The sequence below is a fragment of the Accipiter gentilis genome, chromosome 8 (genome assembly GCF_929443795.1).
Source record: "Accipiter gentilis chromosome 8, bAccGen1.1, whole genome shotgun sequence".
NCBI lineage: Eukaryota > Metazoa > Chordata > Aves > Accipitriformes > Accipitridae > Astur > Astur gentilis.
The window spans coordinates 41277572-41297608 of record NC_064887.1 but is presented as its reverse complement, the minus strand read 5'-3'; the positions used below and the strand labels follow the sequence as shown (position 1 = coordinate 41297608).

Below are 20037 nucleotides of genomic sequence, written 5' to 3'. Positions count from 1 at the left end.
TTGGGGTTTATTCATTAAATGTGCAGACAATTCCAATAGCCAGTCGCTATTTGGATTTTAGTACCGTGGAAATCTAACATAAGTTATGCCCCAAAAAGAGAGAGATTTTTGGGAATCTTCAGGGTTTTTTAATTGAACATAACATATGCCTTTCACTAGGGCCTAGAAGCAAATATTTTGAAGACAAGAATATCAAATTAGTATTTTCCCCATTTCTTTGTAGTGAAAAATAGGCTTTAGAAAATAAAAGGCTTAGCATAACGGAACATAAATACGAATTCCTGCACAACAATTAGGTGTGGAAACCTGCTTCAGATAAAAATAATAAAGGAAAACAGTCAACACTTTCATCTGAAAAGATATTTATTTTGAGAACTTCAACTTGCACATTGTACAAAAAAATTGACAAATTCAGCAAAAAAACCCTATAAAATGTTTTTTTCCTTCCCTAACATATTAACATTATAATTTTAAAAAGGGTAAGAGTTAAGAAAACCAAAAATAGGCACATTTGTTCCAGTCTGTCTGCAGTAAAGTGTGATTAAAAACATCCCTGTCTTGTTGAGGTATTAAACTGCAAACTTTGGTAATGTTAGAAAAAGACAACCCATTCACAAAAGTAAGCCTTCTTGGTGTCATGTACAATAAACAAAATGTTTCATAAAAAGAGTCAGAGTTGGTTATTCTCCATTTCCAGGTAGAAATGCAGTGAAACAAAGAAAAAAAAAAAAAAAAAAGTCATGTCACCTACCATTAGGAGAAAACCTGAAAGTCTGCAAATCCATGCTAATCATGTACAGCTACAGTGTTATATTTTACCCAAAGAATAAAATCCGGTTGGCAAGTTTAAACAATTCAGTGCTTATGAAAAATATATATATGGTGATTCAGAGCCCAGTCTTTCAGAAAAGGACAAAAGGCACTTAAGAATGGCTTTAGTATATTCCACAATGGCATTTCTGGATAGAAGACAGCACCTGGCTGAACAAATAGTTCCCTAGTAAGAAAGAAGTCCAACTGAGGTAGTACTTCATATTGCTCCAACTACTTGGCTATACGCAAGCAGCTTTTTTTTTTTTTTTTGATATACAAAATTAGCAGGAAATGGCTTTTGACAGGTTTGTCAAATGTATAAAAACCAGTTCTTTAAAAAAATAGCAAATACCCACTTGTGGTAAAGAGATCATAAGCCAGGAACCATCTTGTACAAAATGCTGCCAAGGTGATGCAGGAGCCTACCTTTATGGCCAAATCCCCAAACATTGAAGATTGTTCTAGCAACCAAGCCATTTTCTGGAATAATTAAAAAAAAAAAAAAAAAAAAAAAAGAGGGGGCACAGGGGGCACTCTGAGAACTTTAATAATCATTAGCAGCCTTACCGGAAGCACTTTGTAAGTCCATTAAAAGAAAATAATTCTGTGCTGATGAATGGCAGTTTGGGGGCGGGGGGGGGGGGCAGGCAGAAAAAATGCAAAGTTCAACATTTAGAACAAAAACAAAACCCACGAACATACAAAAGGATACTCCTTGAAGTTTATAGTTTTTTTAAAAACAAGGAAGACTTTAAACTTTTTAGGGGTCTGGGAGAACACAGACTACTTTTTTCTTTTTTAAATTAAGCTCATTGAAAACCCATTAATAAGTTTGAACAAAAGAAAATTAGAAGTGCTTTACAGAATCACCGTCCATTGCCATATCCAGGAAAGAGCTGAGTTAGAATGGTCTGCAATGTTTCATTCACTTGCATGGTGTAATTTTTGCCAAGATCGTAGCGGCAGGCTGGACAACTGTACACATCAGCTCTGAAGGATCTATCCAAACAGTCCTGGTGAAAGACAAAAAAAATAACTGGTTGAGAGATATTTAGTTTAGCTTATTCTGCAAGGCCCCCACTGGAGAGAATGAGATGCCTTTTATATCCTAGTTCACCCAGGTATTGATAATTGCTGGGAAAGGCTGAGAGCAATGCAAGGCTGGCAGTCGGAAAGAAAACTTCCTACGTTACGTGCAATAGCACATGGACTTCAACAGAGCACGTTAGTCATGGATGCAGTATTTAGGTATATGGTAGAGCTATTTCATTCGATTACATTTCTAAAGATCAAGAATTCCCCTGCAGCTGTTAAAGACTGTTGGAGCTTCTGCAAAAACACTTCACATCATTCTTTAAAAAAAATAACTCGGAACCCCATACATTCTGTAACACTGTCAAATCTATCAGTGTCACCTAGCAGTATTACTGAGCCCACAGAGAAGCTCTCCATTATCTTTTAAAGGAATCGGATAGTAGCGATACAACAGTGCAACTTTCTTTAAAGCACAGACTTTTTTACGCCAGAGAACTTTCATCAAATCACAAAGTTTTAAAATATAAACTTGCCTCATGCTAGAAGACTAACCACTGGCAAAAAAGCCAAACAAACCAACCCCCTAGCCACTGCCACCACCTCTCTCTCACCACTAAACAAGTCAGCTCAAGGCTTGGCTCAAGAGGAGAGTTGTATCGATTGCTCACCTTGCACACGTTGTGTTGGCATACAGTTGTGACTGGCCGAAACACAACCTCCTGACAGCAAATACACAAGAAGGCCTCTTCAACTTTACTTAGAAATTTCTGTAAAGAGAACATTTGAATCAACTTATTGCTACTACCCTCTGAAAGATACAGCCAGAAAAAACAAACAACCCACCCCACATTAAACACAATGGATTACTTTAGACATAGATAATTCTTTTCTGTGAAGTTCAACAAGGGAAAAATAGTCACATTGACAAGTTCTTATCCTACTTACTGACCTCAAATACAGTACTTTAAATTTATGCTGTGGATGTCCACACTAAAAAGAAAATGCTATAGGTCTGAGGCTGTTTCTTTATGCAGCCAGGAGGTCTGTATCTAGGAATAGTTCACTAATTAATTTTCACTTTATTTCTGGAAAGAAAAGCATGATATACCGGTCCATCTTTGAGAGCTTCTAGTACTTCATTCCACAGTTTTTCATTGGCTTCATCACTTTTTATAAGAGATTTTTGCTGAGATGTCAGCTTGTATGGCTCAACTTTAGTTTTCTTTGGAGTCCCTGTAGGAGAGGTGATGAATTTTTCCTCCCCACCTGAAAGAAAACACAATGACTTTTTAAACAAACAAACGAAAAGCGACCAGAAAAGAGTAACTAGGTAAAACGCACAAAAACCTACAAGGCTTTCTATATCCACTTGCCTACTCCACAAACCTGCTGATTTCCTTTTCCTCTTTCCTTTCCCCGGGGTATCAAACTCATCATCTCCATTATTTTCTTTTTCCTTATCTTTGTTTGCAACAGCTTCCAAATACCCTTCAGGATACTACAGGAAAAGACAAAACAAAAAGCATCCAATGCAAACACGCCAGCTCATAGACTTACAGGCTATTATAGTTCAGAAGAATGATCTCTGGAGGACTGCTCCAGGGAGGGGTTCTCTATTTTAAGCAATAGATCCCCGCTCTTGCAAAATGCTTATTCAGACTATAGAAATTCTGTGCAAGAAAGTGAGTTTTGTCCATTTAGCCTCCTGATGTAAAAAGGAAACAACCAACCCACGCGACTGAAAGCACGTGTGTCCCCATCAGTCTAAGGGCAACTCTCTTGATTCTTAATGCAAGGCAAAGCAGATCATCCTCAGTAAGAACGTATAATAGAAAAATTCCTGCTATCCATTGAGTTCATTGTCCAGGGGAACCATGATGATGTTCCAAAAGCATACCTGCATTGTTAGACCAAGCTTTTTCATCCTGTCCTTTCCTTCTTTGGTCCAAGGAGCAGGTTCTTCATCATCCCTCCTAAGTAAGTAACGCCACACTAAAAATCCAGATTTCCCTGTCTCAGGCCAGTATTTCACAACCTAAAAAAGTCAGATGCAAGTCCATCATACACTATAAAATTAAGCAAATTATCTTTCCCTAATCCAGCAGGCAAATTCAAATCCTTCTTACCTTATATATTCCATCATATCTGTTCCCTTCTACAGGAGCATATTTACTATGTTTGCCTCCTTTTACATTCCTCACCACTCGGACCGGCTTTCCAGCTCTCCAGTCCTTGGCTTCAGCTCCATTTTTGTCATTGATGGGGGCACTGCAGTTCAGAGCCAGAGCTCTGTAAGAGAAAGTCCAATCAACTTAGTGTATCTACCAGGCCGAACTCTTCAGAATCAGGGGGAGGATAAAGCAAAGCAAAGCTTGAATGGTAAACCAGCTACTAAGAAGTAATAAATTTAACTATACTATTTTACTCAGAGCAACACATTGATAGAGTTGAGTACAATACTAAGAGTAGTAGAGTACTGGCATTGTGCTGAAAAGGATGTAGCCAGGCTTTTGTTTGTTTGTTTTAAATAATAAGACTTTCAAGTATCTTGTATAACACTAAGAACTCTGGGAGATGGTAATTAAGCCTCCTGACTGGAGACCACATTTTAAACACACTGATTTTTCATTACATTATTCATTAATCTAATTGCACAGACCGTCTCCTTCACTCAAGTCCACACTTATTTGTAAGAGTAACAGCTCAGAATTACAAACTATCTGGTCTCACAAGGTGACCAGTGGCTGCAAATGTCTTCAGGAGAGAGTACGAAAATTTCTGCACTAATTTACTACTCTGTTCCTTAAGTTTCAGTCGGTATTAAATGTGAGACTAACACCATCTACAATTCAGTCTCATTTATAGTGCACTGTAAGAAGCATTGCCATTGTGCAACTGATCTGCAGCCTACAACACAGTCGAAACCTAATTTTGACAGTTTTTCCACTTCGCCAGTTTCTTTTGATACAAACCAGACAAACAATTTTTCAGGTTGACAGATTGCCAGCTACTAAGGTTAGGAACGGAGCGCAAACATCGCTGACCTGTTCATGTTGGTGAGTTTTTGATCACAAGACTGTTCCGCTGTGCGTTTGTTTCCAGAAAGATCACGCCCTCCACTCCCTGTATATGTGAAGGAATTTCCATGATCCTGAAACGTATATGGATGGTTTCGACACATTCACAAAAATAATTCAATAAAAGCAGAAGAGTCTTTTAATCAAGTAGCTTTAATACAGTATTCTCAAAAAAAGGAAAGATGCTTCCTCCATTTAAGCTCCCAGACTCAGTTAGTCTATGGTCCTCCCTTATACTGCCAAGAGGAGTCAGGGTGACAACTGCTGTCTCGTCACACACCCTAACAGTGCAAAGAGACCTCTGCCAAGAGAGCGGCACACCACTCGCACAGGATCTGCTTGGAAGTGCAGGGGCACGTAGCAGAGAAGGGGAAAGTAACTTGTGCCTCAGTACTTACACTGTTACACAACCTTGCAGTCAGAATTAAGACTTAGAACGGCTACTGAGATTTGTGGCTAGCTGTTTTACGTGAGTTGTAACAGGCATTCGGAGTAAGAGGGTGCAGGCTAGTAATGCACCAGTGATCTGCAATAAGAATGAGCCGTAGAGCCTGGTACAGCCTAGTAAAGGTTAGGTTTGGCTAGCAGAACTAAACAGTATATTCAGAAGTAGGACTTCTGTCCCTAGTTTTGTTCTGAACACTTCCCTGACGCATGAAGATCTGGCAGCATATACCATGAGACTCTGTTCAAACTGTGGATGCAACGGAGACCCTGAAAAGGCAGCTAAGGACTCTTGGATTAAAAGCTGACACATGGATATTAAACTTAATTTAGATGATCCTGTTTCTCAGGTTGGCACATATTACAGGATTGTAGTTTTCCTTGGCCTAGGTTTCTTAGCAAAAACAAAAGTATCAAGATGGGGAAACATCTGATGTAGAGTATAAAAAGTAACTAAGGCCAAGTCTTTGTTTTAACTGTAAGGTAGATTGGTTCTCAGGCATAAATAATCAAGATTCACTTACTATGTCATCTTCATAGCCTCCCGCCAGAACCAAGGAATAGGCGCCATCATTACTTCTGCCATGTATACCTGCTACATGGGGCCTATGAACACCAGATTCGCTCACCTGAAAAAAGAAAAAGTTTGCTAGGCAACTGCTGTCAACAGGCTACAAACGACTATCTGTTGGTCTTGGAACTAAATTAACTAATAGTACTATTTCAAATTTGTTTTGCATATATTACAGGGTGAAACTGTGTTCTCACCACTACCCTCCAAAAAGGTCCACGTAGAGGAAAGAAAAATGCTGTTAAAAAATAAGCCATTGACTATTTCAGTAAATCAAAGACACAGATATTTTTTGTTATGTGAATTTAGAAATTTGGATCTTTCTCACTGAGATTGCTTATTAAAAGCTCCGGTAATTCAAGAATAATATAGACATTAAAATTAAATGTTTGTATAAGGGGATTGGTTTTGAAAGACTTGCAATAGCAACCTTCACCTAATACTTGAGAACAAGATCTGGATAGGGCAGTGCTTTTTCTTCCCTAACTCTGTAACAGGATGAGAAAACTTTGTTTAATATTTCTATACATATTTGAGAGAGATCTTTACCAGGAGAACAAGCAGGAGATACTACACATCTCCAGGACAAATTACTAGAGACAAATGTGTTTGGGTTGGGGTTTTTGAGTTACCAAAAAAAGCACTAAAGAAAAAAAACACTTGAAATGCCTGGACAATGCAGCATTAGTTATGGAACACTTGATTTAGACAAAGCCAGAATTCTTTCCTTTCTGCACTTACATATCCAGCAACGTACACTCCAAGATTAACTGTTTCAGGTTTCTCATAAGAGCTGGATCATTCCCATTTTTCCCTACAGTGGCTCAGGCCAGGATTCAGCTTCATACCTGAACTCTGAACTTCCACATGGTGCCAACCGGAATCCCAGGAATCGGTCCATAGTGGTTCGAGGGGACAATGGTACATTCCTTTGTGCGACCAACACATGCCATGCCCTGTTTCAAAGAGCAAGACCAATCAGCCAAGAATTACAAGGAAATAACACACACTATTCTTCAAAATAGAACAGCTTTTGAACTGACCTTGCCCCAGTCTCTCCGCGAGGATGAATTAGCAGATGCCATCTTTTGTTTCTTTTTACTTTCTTTTAATTTCTCTCCTGCTAAAACCACCTCACTTGCATCATTTCGACACTCAGGGCAATACCTAAAGTCACCAGTCAGTGAAAATTAACTAGTAGCAAAGCCTTGAATTAAAAGAGAATTTCCTCAAAACATACCGAGTTATAATGTTACAATTTCCCCATGTGAAACTAGGCAGGACACTGAAACAACTCTCCATGTTGGAATTAGACCTGTGTGAGCTAGTGTCCTTGCAGTCTTCTAAGCTATGGCAGATGTGTCAGGAAATTAGCTGTATCATAAAAATCATTGTATAAAATGCTGAAACAGGACACAAGGAATAAAACAGTATATTTCACTATCTACATATATATAGATAGATACATTCCACTGTCTATATATCTCCCTATATATCTATCACCATATATAAAACAGTATATGTCACCAGCCTAATATGGTGACGGGGCCTGTGGACTACCCGTAAGTAACACAAAAAACATTATACAAGTTAAGCCTCCTGGCAGGAGGTTTGCATTTGGTTTATAGGTAGCTCCACTTCTCTTTGAATAGGCATATATATCCCCAAACTCAGAAGACAAGTTTGAAAGCCACTGGTTTAAAACATACCAAAGCTACGAAGTCCTACAAAAAAAACGAAAGCCACACAAACGTGTCTTCACCTCATACAGTCACAATATTGCCCCCTAAGGGCAACATGAAGCCCTAGACCTCACTTTCTGCTCCTAATTAGATGGTAATTGCAATACCACACACACATACTTAGAACTTACCAATCCTCATCATCTGGTATACTACTAAGGGGAGGGTTGAGGCAGTAGATGTGGAAAGCCATATCACACTCATCACACATTAGCTGTTTATCTGGATCTTGTTTACCTCCACAGATATGGCAAGCACAAATTCTGCAGGTCTTGTTCGGGTTGTCCTTACAAGCTTTACACACAGGTCCATTTTGTCCTGTTAGCAAAAAGAAACCAGAGCCTGCTTCAGACTCCAGTAAGTGCCCAGATACACTGGAAACGGTCAAAGGAGTCACAACGACAAGTGTCTTGGAACTCTTAGACCTTTGATCCTCACAAAGACAATTAGCAGAATATCACAAGGTAAGATTGAGAAATGCAAGAACTAAGCAACAGACTCACGTTTTAATGGACTGGCACTAATTGGACAAGCACTGCCTGGTTCTTCAATTTTATAAATTTCATCCACCAATGTAATTCTGCAGTCATTCAAGGAATCACCAGCATCCCTATAAGGACAAGTTGACAAAAAGCCAGAAAGATCAGACTTTGAAAGTATCATACAGCATGAATTCACAGCTGTGCATGTACATCGGTAATGCAGACTGGTCTGGTATTAGTCCTGTATCACAAGAAACCTGTTACAGCATCACATGATCTGGGACAGTGGCATGACAGCATCACCATGAATCAAATCATTTTCACACAATTAAAGTGTACCCCCTCTTGTCTCAATGAGAATCCAGGCACTTCTAGCATTCCACTAATCATTAGTGACTGTTGTCCCCCCAAACACATTTCTGACTAACTCTTCTCACATTTTATAGTTAAAAAGTCAAAATCAGTGTGGTGAGAGGAAAAAATAAGATTCTGGCAACCCTGTGAAACTTATCTGAAACTTTTAAACAAATATATACTTTTTTTTTTTTTCCCTGAAGTTGAGAGTCCCTTATATGTAGGCCCGTTTTCTGCTTCAGGACTGGAGTAATTTTTCATCATCTTTATAAAGTGATCCTTCAGTCTACATTATCATATCTAGCATAAAATATTACACTGAAGATTTTGTAAAACCATTATGGATAGTTAACATAGTAAACAGTTCTTTGCCTCTTAGCGAATACGGGACTTCGCATCCTCCCAGCGTTATGTGAATCCACAGATCAGCATGCCCTGTGATTCCTTGAAGTGTCCAATTCCTCCAATGGAAGTTAATCAAAAGTGCAGTACAACGACGTCAATCACCCAAAAAGGACAGTCCAGCTTTTCATCCCTCCCCAGCACTTCTGTTGCACCATTTTTGTTGCATCAGTTTTTTCAGCGGAGTCGCTCAGACCTCATGAAAGTTTAAGAAGAATTGGGGAATTCAATTTATTTCACATTATGAATTTGCTTACCCAAGTATTATCTTTGCATTTATCTCCTTGATCATTTTCGTTTCCCTTTTTTGCAGAATCTCCGCATCGTACCAAAAACCTCTCTCTTTTGGTTCATCGGGGTTATAGTTGACCATTACCACCTGTCCTACTTCTAGCTGGTGCCACTTCAAAATAGTCCGTGCACGAGCCCTTACATCATTCGAACTCAATTCTACAACTCCATTCTCTGGATAACTTGAAGTAGAAGGGAAGCACACAAGGACAGAGAAGAAAAGTCAGATTCAACATCATAGTTTTTATAAGTGATAGATTTTATCCAGACAGGTCGATTCAAGAACCAATGCCGTGCAACATACAAGAATACCATCAAGAATAAAATCTCCTTCTCCCACACAGACACAGCCAGAATCGGGCAGTTTAACTTTGCTGCTATTGTATCCCATTTAAAAACTGGATAACAGCATTTCATATTTCTAAAAACATGATTCCAACCCCCTGAAATTCCAGCTGGAATTCTGACCGTAAAACAAACTTACAGTTAACAGGGCTCAATAACGTCATTACTGCATCAGCCCAATTCTGTTTTACCTTGTGGATCTGCACAATAAAATTTCCCATCAACATAATGATCCAAATGACTTTACTAGCCAAGAAGGTAACAAAACTCACTCTTCATATTTCACGTGATATATTACATCTTCTTCAGGAACGGCTGTCGGTTGATCAGGATCTGTGCAACTATCAGCTGTTTCATTTCTAGGTTTTTTTCTGGTTACTTTTACAACCTGGGCTTCAAACCACGCTCCCATATTCATATCTCGAGCATCGACCAAGTCATTGATCTACACAAAGCAAAGTATACAGCTCACCAGAATGGATTTTCAAATTAAGCATTAATTTCCAAGTCTACTTGAAGATTTAACCATCTCAAGAACTTCACCATTATCAAGATATCAATGTGTACAGACAGCTTTCTTATCTAGTACAAACCATTGTTAGTTCGTCTCTAACAGACTTTCAAAACTGTCTTGCTCATGGTCTGGCAAAGACATCACCAGATCTGTAATAAAATCCATTGAAACAGACAAGTAAAATGATTCTGAACAGCTGGTTGAGATTTTCTTTTGTTCATTCGAGAAAGTTTCAACTTTGACAAATGCAGTGACTCCAAGCAAAAATATTGGGAAATTTTTTTAAATCAAAACAGGCGCTCTGAATGCCTTTTTCTTTTTGTTAATCAATTAATGTATTGTAGTTTTAGCTAAAAGGATAAAATGAAAAATAAAATATTTTGACCTACAACATGTTGCATTTAATTGTTTTGTGGGTTGGTTGGTATTTTTTTGTTTCTTATTGGAGGGTTTAAGAAAAAGAGGGGGAAAAAAAAAATACCCACACAATTGAGGCATGAAAGATTTTCAGAAATTCTCTACTACAGGGAAACAATTCCCCTCCCAAAGTGCAGTTTTAAGTAATCTTAGCTTTTTAATGACTCACCTTATAGAGGCCAAATCCCGGGTCAGTCCAGTCAGGCTGTGCCGCTGTGCTTGGCTGTCCCTCCAGTTCCATGGCACCTTCTCCATTGTGAGAGCTTTTGTCAGATTCGCTTTGGCCTGAGCCGCAGCCAGAGTCTGTGTCGGAGAGTTCAGAATCCTTTTCCTTACTAACAGCAGGAAGCACTGCTGGGCTTTGTCTGACCAAGAGTTGAACAATATCATTCAGTCCAACGCTGTAATCGAAAAGGGAGTGACCATCTTCCATCTACAGGGAAAGCATCAAAATAATCTGGTCATTTCATTCAACCGAGGTTTGCCAATTCAAAACCACCCATCATGCTGTAATTGTGTCTATGTGCCAAGACAGACCACATCGCTTGAAAACCATTAAGGATCAAGGGACTTGGCAGTTCTTCAGCACCACAGTTACTTATAGACTGTTATTCTTACTATTTAAAATGTTCTTTTTTCAACGGACTCTACAAGCTAGAAAAACAAGACTTCCATACTGCGGTAGACTTGCTACCCAGATTAAGCCACAGTGTTCTAGGAGATCTGAAACAGTTTGCAGTACATTCCCTAGAAACATCAATTCTGGGACAAAGGACTTAAAGAACTACAGATCCCCTAAATTCCTATCAGGATTTAAAGATAACTCCACGTTACCTACAAACTCAAAAGGAAAGCCTTTCTTCCTTAATTCAGACACATCCCGTAACACGAACGTTAACGCAGACTGGTCTTTATATTTTAAGTGTGTATGTTCCAGATTATTGTTACAACATCACTCCGTTAAATGTGGCATTAAGTAGAAGCCAAAGAGTTAACCACCCACTTTTCTCTGGGCAAGCACACAATTTTTCCACTGAAAGTAAAATCAAAAAAGATTCAATTCAACTTGAAACTACCCAATCAATTTTTAGCGTAGCCAGGCATGTCCTAATTTCACACCACCTCTAATTTTAAGAGTTTATTTTGCAAGTCTGGCATCGTATGTAGTCAAATCAAGATCCTACCCGTGCAAAAACTAAGTACAGAGGACTAAATAGGTCTCTCAGTTACCCTTCAAGAACTCTGAGGAGCACTACCATTTTAGAGTTAAAATGTAATACTCAAGACCACAGCGCAGTTTAGAAGTTTAGACAAGCTTCACCACATATTTAAGGTCTGACTAAGAAATTATACAGGAAATGATCATCCCCTTCCAGCCCAAACCACCAGAAAAAGCAATCCCCAGAGCTTTGTTCTCGATCGGGGGGGGGGAAACAGAGCAAAACCACAAAAATTTACACTTCACAGGAATCACCATGATAATTCAATTCTGATTTATGGCATAAAATGGCTATGAAACAATCCCTGGAAATCTGACTGTACAGGAAGTGATCTGGACTTTTTCTGGTTTAGAGATGAAAACTCATGGAGATACACAAGAACAAACCAGAAATCAGTTGTTTCTTCTTAACAAAGAGACAATATCACAAATATGGTATCATTATCAACGGTAGTTATCACCAAGGAACACAAGTGACAACAAGTGCAAACAGAAAAGGAAAAATGGAGAACATGAACAGGACATGAACGCACAGGAGTTCAAAGGACAGTCTGAAAGAAGCACCAGCATCTGAAGACATTCCTCTAACAAAGGAGGCTCTTTTTTTTTTAATTAACACATATTTTTCTAACATAATTTTAAAATTTTAACTATTACAAATTTGAACATTTCTGATGATTCAAAAAGCCAGACAAAGCACAAATGAGCGCAGCAGGGGAAAGATGACGAAGAGAGGTTAGATCACACTGGATAAATGTTTCTGTTTAAAACCACACCTAAACTAAGAACTACTGGAATTACACAGAGAGGAATTATTTTTGTAAGGCAAGTGCATTCTTACTGAAAAAAAAGCTACCACTTCTAATGAAAATCTGTTTAACCTTAGTTATCTGCAGACTTCAGTGTAAGTCTGACAATTGATATGTACCCTGGACTAGTCCTCCCTTATCACTTTATCTACAACCACAGATGGGCAGTTACTGCACTCGAACCTACACTAACGCAACAGAAAGGAGGTGACACAAGCCCTTCAGAGATGCCACATATTCCTACAAGACTCATTTTTTACTAGTACTGGTACCCGAGCTTGTTAGATTAAAGCTGGTCCAGATGTATTTCCATATCCTACAGTCACACCTGCTAGTTGTAACGTACAGCGAGCTCTAGTCATCCTAAAATGGAGGGAAAGGTGGGAAAAAAAGCGACTAGAAGAAATTGGCTAATGGCATCCATCTCACAGTATTCCAACTACAGTCTAAAGCAGCCCGCTACTTCTGATATTAACTTCTTTGACCAACCAACCACTGGTTCAGAAGTTTCCTTAGCATGATGGTTTAGCAGTGCAGTACTATGCAGGATATGGAAAATGTATTTGAAAACAGTTTCAGTTGTCTTTTACTGCTAATTTAGATACGTTATTAACTCATGCGGAAGAAAATAGTTGTTGTACAACTGCGATCGTAAACGTGCTGTCCAGAACATAATATACTACTGAGCCACTCAAGATTCTACAGCGAGTTCTGTAACTAAAGAGATTTTGATAAAAGAGCAGAAGAACCTAAAAATCACGAGCCGCTATCCCAATTTACAGAAAAAAACGGGAAACGGGACCTTCACGGCTTTCAGAGCGGTAAAACTTGCAAGACTCAAAAACTTCAAGGACTTTAAGACCACAAACCCCCTAGTAATATCTGTTATTTTCAGCGACTTCGCAAAGGCGGCGTCAAGACAGAAAAGCAACACACTAGACGAAAAATAGTAAGGGAAAAAAAACCAAACCAAAACAAAACCTTTGCAACTCAACAACAAAAAAACCCCCCACAACACTATCTTGCCGACTCCTCTCCTTGCAGACCCGCCGTCCGAGCAGCGCATTAGAGAGCCCGGGTATCACTAGATGGCAGCAAAACACCCACTTTTCACGCAATTAAAAAAAAAATAATTTAAAACGTCCCTCCCCAGCTGGCGGGGGACAGGGTTAGGGGGGGGGCGGGCGGGGGGGGGGGGGGGGGGGGGGCGCAGCCGCTGAGGCGGCTGCCCCCCCTCCCCCCCCGCCCGCCCCCGCCGCTGAGGGGCTGGGGCTGTCAAACGTGTCCCCGCCACCGCCGCGTCGGTACCTGCTTGCCCCGGTAGAAGAGACGTTGCCGGTGAGGCTCGACACCGAAAACCTCGTGTATCCGTAAGCGCAGCCCCTCCACCTTGGTGAGTTTAGAGAGCGAATCCACGCGGTGGGTCTCCTTCCCGTCCATGGTGCGCACCTGGATCCACATGGCGCCGGTCCTGTATCCCACCGGGAAAAGAACGAACGAGTGTTTAAACGAAGGTACCCGAGGAATCCGGTCCGCCGGGTACCGTATCAATGAGACCGCTCAACCTACCGCGCCGTCCCGGCCCCGCCGCCCGGCCCGCCAGCCAGCCGGCCGGCCCGCCCTCCATCCCCCCCCCCCGCCTTCACCTCCACCCACCCCCTCCGCGCTATTGGTCCACAACCCGGCCGGTTCCGACATCGATTGGTTTAGCGGAGGTTTAATCCCGCCCCTTCCACGCTCAGCCTAACGGCTTTGGTTGCGCCCGTGCCTCCCTGCCGCCTCGCGGGCGGGCGGCGCGCGCCAACTGTATCTCGCGCCACAATTGAAACGCTCCCTCCGCTCTCGCGGGGGACTCCCCCCCCTTCGCCCTCCGCGGCCGAAATCTCGCGCGATCATGCAAATGAGAGCGGGGAGGGGGGAAAGGGAGTTCTTAAAGGGGCCGTCAACCAGCCGGCAGCCCCTATCCTCCCACCGGGCCCCGCGGGGGGGGGGGGGGGGGGGGGGGGAGACACGGGGGAGCGGGGCTGCCCATCGCGCCGCGGAGAGCACCGGCGGCCGCAGCCCCACAACCCGCACACTCACCCCGAGGCGGGGGCGGGGGGGGGGGAAAAATCTCTTTCTTTCCGACCGCGGAAAAAAAACAGGGGGGGGTGTCAACGCCTCCCGCCGTCCCCGGACCCGGCCCGGGCGCCGTCAGCATCAGCCCCCGAAAGTCAAGCGGGGCGATGCCGAGCCGTACCCCTCCCCGCCGGTCACCGCCCCTCCCGGTCACTCTTCCCCCTCCCGCGGTCCCCTTTCGGGGGCGCAAGCTGGGGGGGGGGGGCGGTCCAGCTGCCACAGCCCCCGAGCGACGCGCATCCCGCAAACCGGCACCGGAGCGCTGACACCCCCCCCCCCCAGGGAGACCCGCCCCGAGCCGGGGCGGGAAGGGGGGGAGAAGCAGCGGACCCGCGCACCCGGCAGCTGTCACCGGCTGGGGCGCCGCTCCCCCCAACACCGCCGGCACGGAGACGGCGGGGAAAAAACCCTCCCCCTCCCCGCCACCGTCCCCCCCTTTCCGGTGATCACCGGCCGCTCCCCGTCCCGCGGCGGGATGGGTCGAGAGGAGGGGGGGGGGGGGCGCGGCCCGGCGGGACTCACCGGCGTGGCGGTGCTGGAGGCCGGTGCCGCGCTACGCCCCGCGGCCGCCGCCCGCGCTCTCCCCGGGCTTTGGAGTTTGGCGCGGAAAAGCCCCGTGCGCGGCGGGCGCCCGCCCATTGGCCGCCGCTGGCGGGAACGAGCGGGCGGGGCGGGGCCGCCGCCACCTCCCGGGAGCGCCGCGCCGCGGGAGCCGGGGCGAGGAGGAGGGGGGGGGGAGGTTGGGGGGGGGGGGGGGTAAGGAACGACCGACAGACGGGGGACCGGACACCCACCGGAACCGGCGTTCCACCGGGGATCCCCGGCGAGAAGCCCCGACCCGCCGCCCCTCGCCCGCTCTGTCGCCGGGAAAGCCCCTCGCTCTCCGGGGCCGAGGCCACGGTGCCGGTTATTGTTCTATAAACCGGGTCCCGGAGAGCCCTGCGAACAGCCTGCGGGAGAGGAGACCCGGACGGTTCTCCCTCTGACAGCCGCCGTCCCAATGCAGCCCCTCGGCCAAAGGGGTCCTGTCCCCCTCCAGGGAGCTCCAGGCCCTGTCGCCTGTCCGAATAATGCGAATAATCTGAATAATCCGCAAGAGGCCTCTAACTCCCGGGGCCGTTAGCTCCCGGTTGTTTCTGGGGCTTGTGTACGAGCCCCGCTCGTGCAAACGTGGCCTGGGTGACACGGCAGGGCCGTGCGCGTGGCTGCGTGAGCCAACAAAAAGGGCTGGTCCGGAAGGATGTCTTTCCCCAAAACTACACACGCTATGAGGAAATTAAAAATTATAAAGTTTGATAAAGACGGCCATCGGATGGAGTAAACTGTAAACAGGGGATTACCGAGAGGTTTCTGAGAAAAGTCAGCTTCCGAGAAGTAGAAAAGCACGAAAATCGGTGGTTGAGGGGGGAGAGACCTCGGGGTGGGAGAGCGGGAATGGCGGCGGGTTCGGTGCTGCCAGAATAGCTCCACCAACACTACAACTTGCCGAGGCCCCGCAGAGCCGCCATCCTGCGTCTACGGACAAAAGAGAACACGAGGCGCACTGAAGATAAATGCAAAACAGTATTTCCCGCGTTATATCCCCCTGCACCCACAGAGCTAACCTCTCACATTAAAAAATACAAAATCAGAGGGATGTAGCACCCTCCCCACCCCCCCTGATTTGCAGACTGCTGTAGAGAATGCATACAGCACACGGAAGCTTCCTAAGCAGCGTGCACGTCTTCCTTATTCCCCTCCTTTCTTAGGATCTGTTGGGGATCCCACAGTTAAGCCACAGATCACCAGTTGAAAGACACTGGCCTAGATTAGGTTAGTACCAAAGGTTAGGCATGTGTCAATGCACAAAAGCCTTGAATCTGACCTGCGACCTGCAGCAGTCAGGCTTCATTTCCTCCAGATCCTAAGGCTTTGCCTTGCCAGAAAGTCATTTTTTTCCCCTTGTAGATGCACTGGAGTCTTAACCTTGACCTACACAGCAGCAAGCCCTTCCCACAGCCTGAGAGGGTTCTCAGATGTTACGGACCTGGCAGGGAGCAAGAGGAAAGGCTGAGTGTTGGAAAAAACATTTTCACCCTTATAAGGACAGGTCGCACGTCTAAAGCATCTCAGCGTTGGATCTCCTAGCCTAAAGTTCAAAGTAGTGTTGCTTACCAGCATACCTGGTTCCATATTCTGTTACCCACATCAGTCCCACTTCCAGAGTAGTGGAACACCCCCCCCCCCCCCCCCATGACTTCCAGATGCAGGACAGTTTAATGACAGACTTTTAATACCCTCTTTAGACATTTTTTCAGCATCACTTACATCTTTACAGAAGTGCCGTAAGAAGGTCAAAAAAGGCCACTTTAAGATACGGACCTGACCCTTCTTTCCTTGAGTACCCTGTGTCCCATTAAGCTGACGTAAAAGGATTGTATATTTGAACAGTTAGCTATTCATGTCACGCACACCAAGATGCTAAAATATGTTTCTGACAGCACCTTATTGCCTTGCATTTGACCCTACCATATGCCCCATTCGGGTCCCTTCTCATGTCTATCTAAGAACTATACATACCTACATGTATCCAAGTACATAATACACATGCATCCTTTTACCCTCGGCAGTCCCATCACGGCACAGGGAACACAGTCTTACTGTAAGACACGGACTGTTCAAGGAAAAGGCTCTGGCCAGTTGCTACATATGACTAGTAGCACCCCTAGAACTATCAGAGTCAGAAAACAAGAAGCCCACTTTCTAGAGAAACTTTTACTCATTCAGTGAATCCACATACTGCAAAAATTGGGCTGCATCCTACACACTGTTCAGTTGCATCTACAAATCACTTGAAATAAGGCTCAATTCTAGGTCATTCTAGTAGTGGAACATTGATTTCATTGAAGGTTAAATTATATATGCTCTCCTTTTAAGGTCCTCTTTTCTATTAAAACAGGAACATTGCCAGAGTAACTTACAGAGAACTTGGTGTGGGTGAGATAAAGCCCTGGGAGCTTCGGGTTTCCACAGACTGTCGGAAAAAAAGATCATGACTTGGTTATATTGCAGTTACCTAAGAGGCTGATGAATTTTAGTTTCCTCCCTTTCAGATTGTTTTAGGCATTTCTTTTCTTTGGAGTTACAATTCTGATTGAAAACACTGTTCTGCCATCTGGTAAATGCCCCATGCTGTGAAGAAACAATATCTCGGTTCTCCTGCCAGCAGGGATATCCAGTTCAGTTTATGAAAACTTAAAGCATTGTTGAATTCATTTGCAAAAAGATGCAGTTAGCAAGACAAAATTCTAACAGTCTCCCAGCCCATGGAAATATTGTTCAAAGTGAAGTTTTGGCACAATGTTTCAGGAGAAACGCAAGACCAGGCATGTACATAAGAACTACCAGCTGATAAACATCATTAAAACAAGTCTTGGATGAAAAACTGGTATCTGGTCTTATCAATTCCAAGGGGAATCCTTGGAACAGATACTCTATCCTTGGGTAGGCAGCACAGTCTCCCCGTTACAGTTACTATGATTCAAAGTCCAGCCCTTACAATGCCTTTACAGCACTTTCTGGGAAAAATAGCAGGGGGGGGGGCTGGTCCCATAAAACCACAAGAAGCATCACAAGAGGTACAAACACCCTAAATGTTCAAAGGACTCATGGTAGCAGCAAGTTGCTTAGCCTGCAGAAGGCCGGCTGGGTTCAGGAACGTGCACCTTTGACTCCTCCTTCAGCTAACCTCCCTGGCTCCCCTCCACACTCACCAGCTGAAGAGGCCACATCTGCTTTGTCCGAGGGACTTGCTGTGGCTCTGAAATCATCCCAGCTATACAAAAGATGCCGCTATAGAGAAGCTATAGAGAAGCAGCTATATGCAGCTATAGAGAAGATCCCTTGCGAATCATGAAGAACATGCACAAGACCAGGTAAGGGAAACAGACTATTCTACCTGACACAGGTGGAAAAAATGCCGAGAACTAGCCCTTTGCCCCAGCTAGCTATTTAATGGCCTCCCATCACTAATAGTTGAATGTCCTCATAAAAAATCATTGTTTGATGTTCAACTAACTAAATTCTGTCTTTCACCTTTTCTAAGAGAAATAGTTTGGTTTTCATGGAGCTTGGAAATCAATGCTCAGATGTGGAAACCACTGCAGGAAAACACAGGTCCTAAAGCAAAACTATTTGAGCTGGGGATGAACAGAGTTCTCATGTTCTCATCTAGAGCCTTAACTTTCTACTACTCAACATCCACAAACTTCCACTACTTTGCTGAACCTTCTTATTCTTGGTGTTAAGTGACACCGTAAGTAAATTCTGCCATCTCTGTCCTGGGGTTTGCACTATGTTTTTCTTCTAGCACATGATGCATTGTATGGCTTACCCCCCTGAGCCGTAGGAAGTGCTCTGAGAACCAGTACTCCCTGAACCAGGATGGTTGGTCACAGAAAATCAAGATAGCTAGAACATACTGCTTTTAACCACTTTTTTCTGGCCTTCCTCACAGGCGCTAATATTTATGCTTTTACGTGTGCAAATACATATTCTTTGCATAGCTGTTTGCAAGGACTAGTGATGATTCAGTCATGTCATATGCACCACAGCAAGACACTCTCCCCTAGGTTAAACAGGAGGGCCTATATGTAAGGTTAAGCGGTCTCAGGAAGCATGTTCAAGTTTCCACATGCACTGGGATGATACAGAGTCATGGTGCACCCAGCAACAGGAACTCACCAGATTTTGTTTTCCTCTCCCTCCATGCAAGGCTCTTTGGTGATGGAAGCTGAACAAGAAGCAATTTTCCTCTGCTGCTTCAGCAAAGAGGCTCTCTGATTCTTCAGATTTCCTTAGGGAAAAACATATTTGCCCTTGGTGAAACCATTGTCTGCACAACAGATATCAACCACAGGTTAAGCAAATACATTTAAAAGGTGCTACTTGTTTTGCACTCAGTTGTCCTGTATGAGATCTTCACCACTCCTCAGAAGACCAAAACGAAGAGATGATGCTGGGGTCCAGGACAAATGCTGCTCTCCTTAACGATCCTACAATTTCCAAAATAATTGGGGTAAATCTAGACAAACCCCATGGATGAGGAGTAAGGTAAAGGGAGCCTGTGTTTCTGATTACTGGGGAAGCAAGAGTAGGGGTCTCACCAACAGCCTGAGATGGAGAGGAGACACTTAGCAGGCCCAGATGACATCCACCCTCTCTCATCTATCAAAAACCAACCAAGCATTATGTTAACCCACCCCACTTCTACCTAAAGGTATGAAGCAAGAGTGCAGCAGTAGAGGGAGAAGCAGATGGGTGTAGAAAAACAACTTGCAGTCTGAAAACCAGCAGAAAGGTGAACTGGAAGACTGGGAGAGCAGCCAAGAACCAGTCAGGCTGTTGCCTGCAGTGAGGGCAGAGC

The 20037-nt window shown here is 43.9% G+C and overlaps 1 protein-coding gene across 3 annotated transcripts; it reads right to left on the bottom strand.

Moving 5' to 3' along the window:
* Positions 1-430: 430 nt before the first annotated feature.
* UHRF1 (ubiquitin like with PHD and ring finger domains 1) lies at positions 431-16591 on the bottom strand. 3 transcript variants are annotated; one of them, XM_049808787.1, is made up of 18 exons: positions 16498-16591; positions 15974-16148; positions 13824-13986; positions 10657-10920; positions 9829-10001; positions 9178-9393; positions 8186-8292; positions 7814-8000; positions 6984-7107; positions 6789-6896; positions 5894-5998; positions 4893-4999; positions 3975-4137; positions 3746-3883; positions 3235-3346; positions 2957-3114; positions 2517-2615; positions 431-1826 (listed from the first exon to the last, which is right to left on the bottom strand). In XM_049808787.1, the coding sequence occupies exons 3-18, from the start codon at positions 13974-13976 to the stop codon at positions 1680-1682; spliced, it is 2361 nt and encodes a 786-aa protein (XP_049664744.1). In that variant the 5' UTR covers positions 13977-13986; positions 15974-16148; positions 16498-16591; the 3' UTR covers positions 431-1679. The 3 variants fall into 3 exon arrangements, with proteins under 3 accessions (XP_049664744.1, XP_049664746.1, XP_049664745.1); XM_049808789.1 differs by lacking the exons at positions 15974-16148; positions 16498-16591 and adding an exon at positions 15156-15216; XM_049808788.1 differs by lacking the exons at positions 15974-16148; positions 16498-16591 and adding an exon at positions 14085-14112.
* Between the last annotated feature and the right edge of the window lie 3446 nt (positions 16592-20037).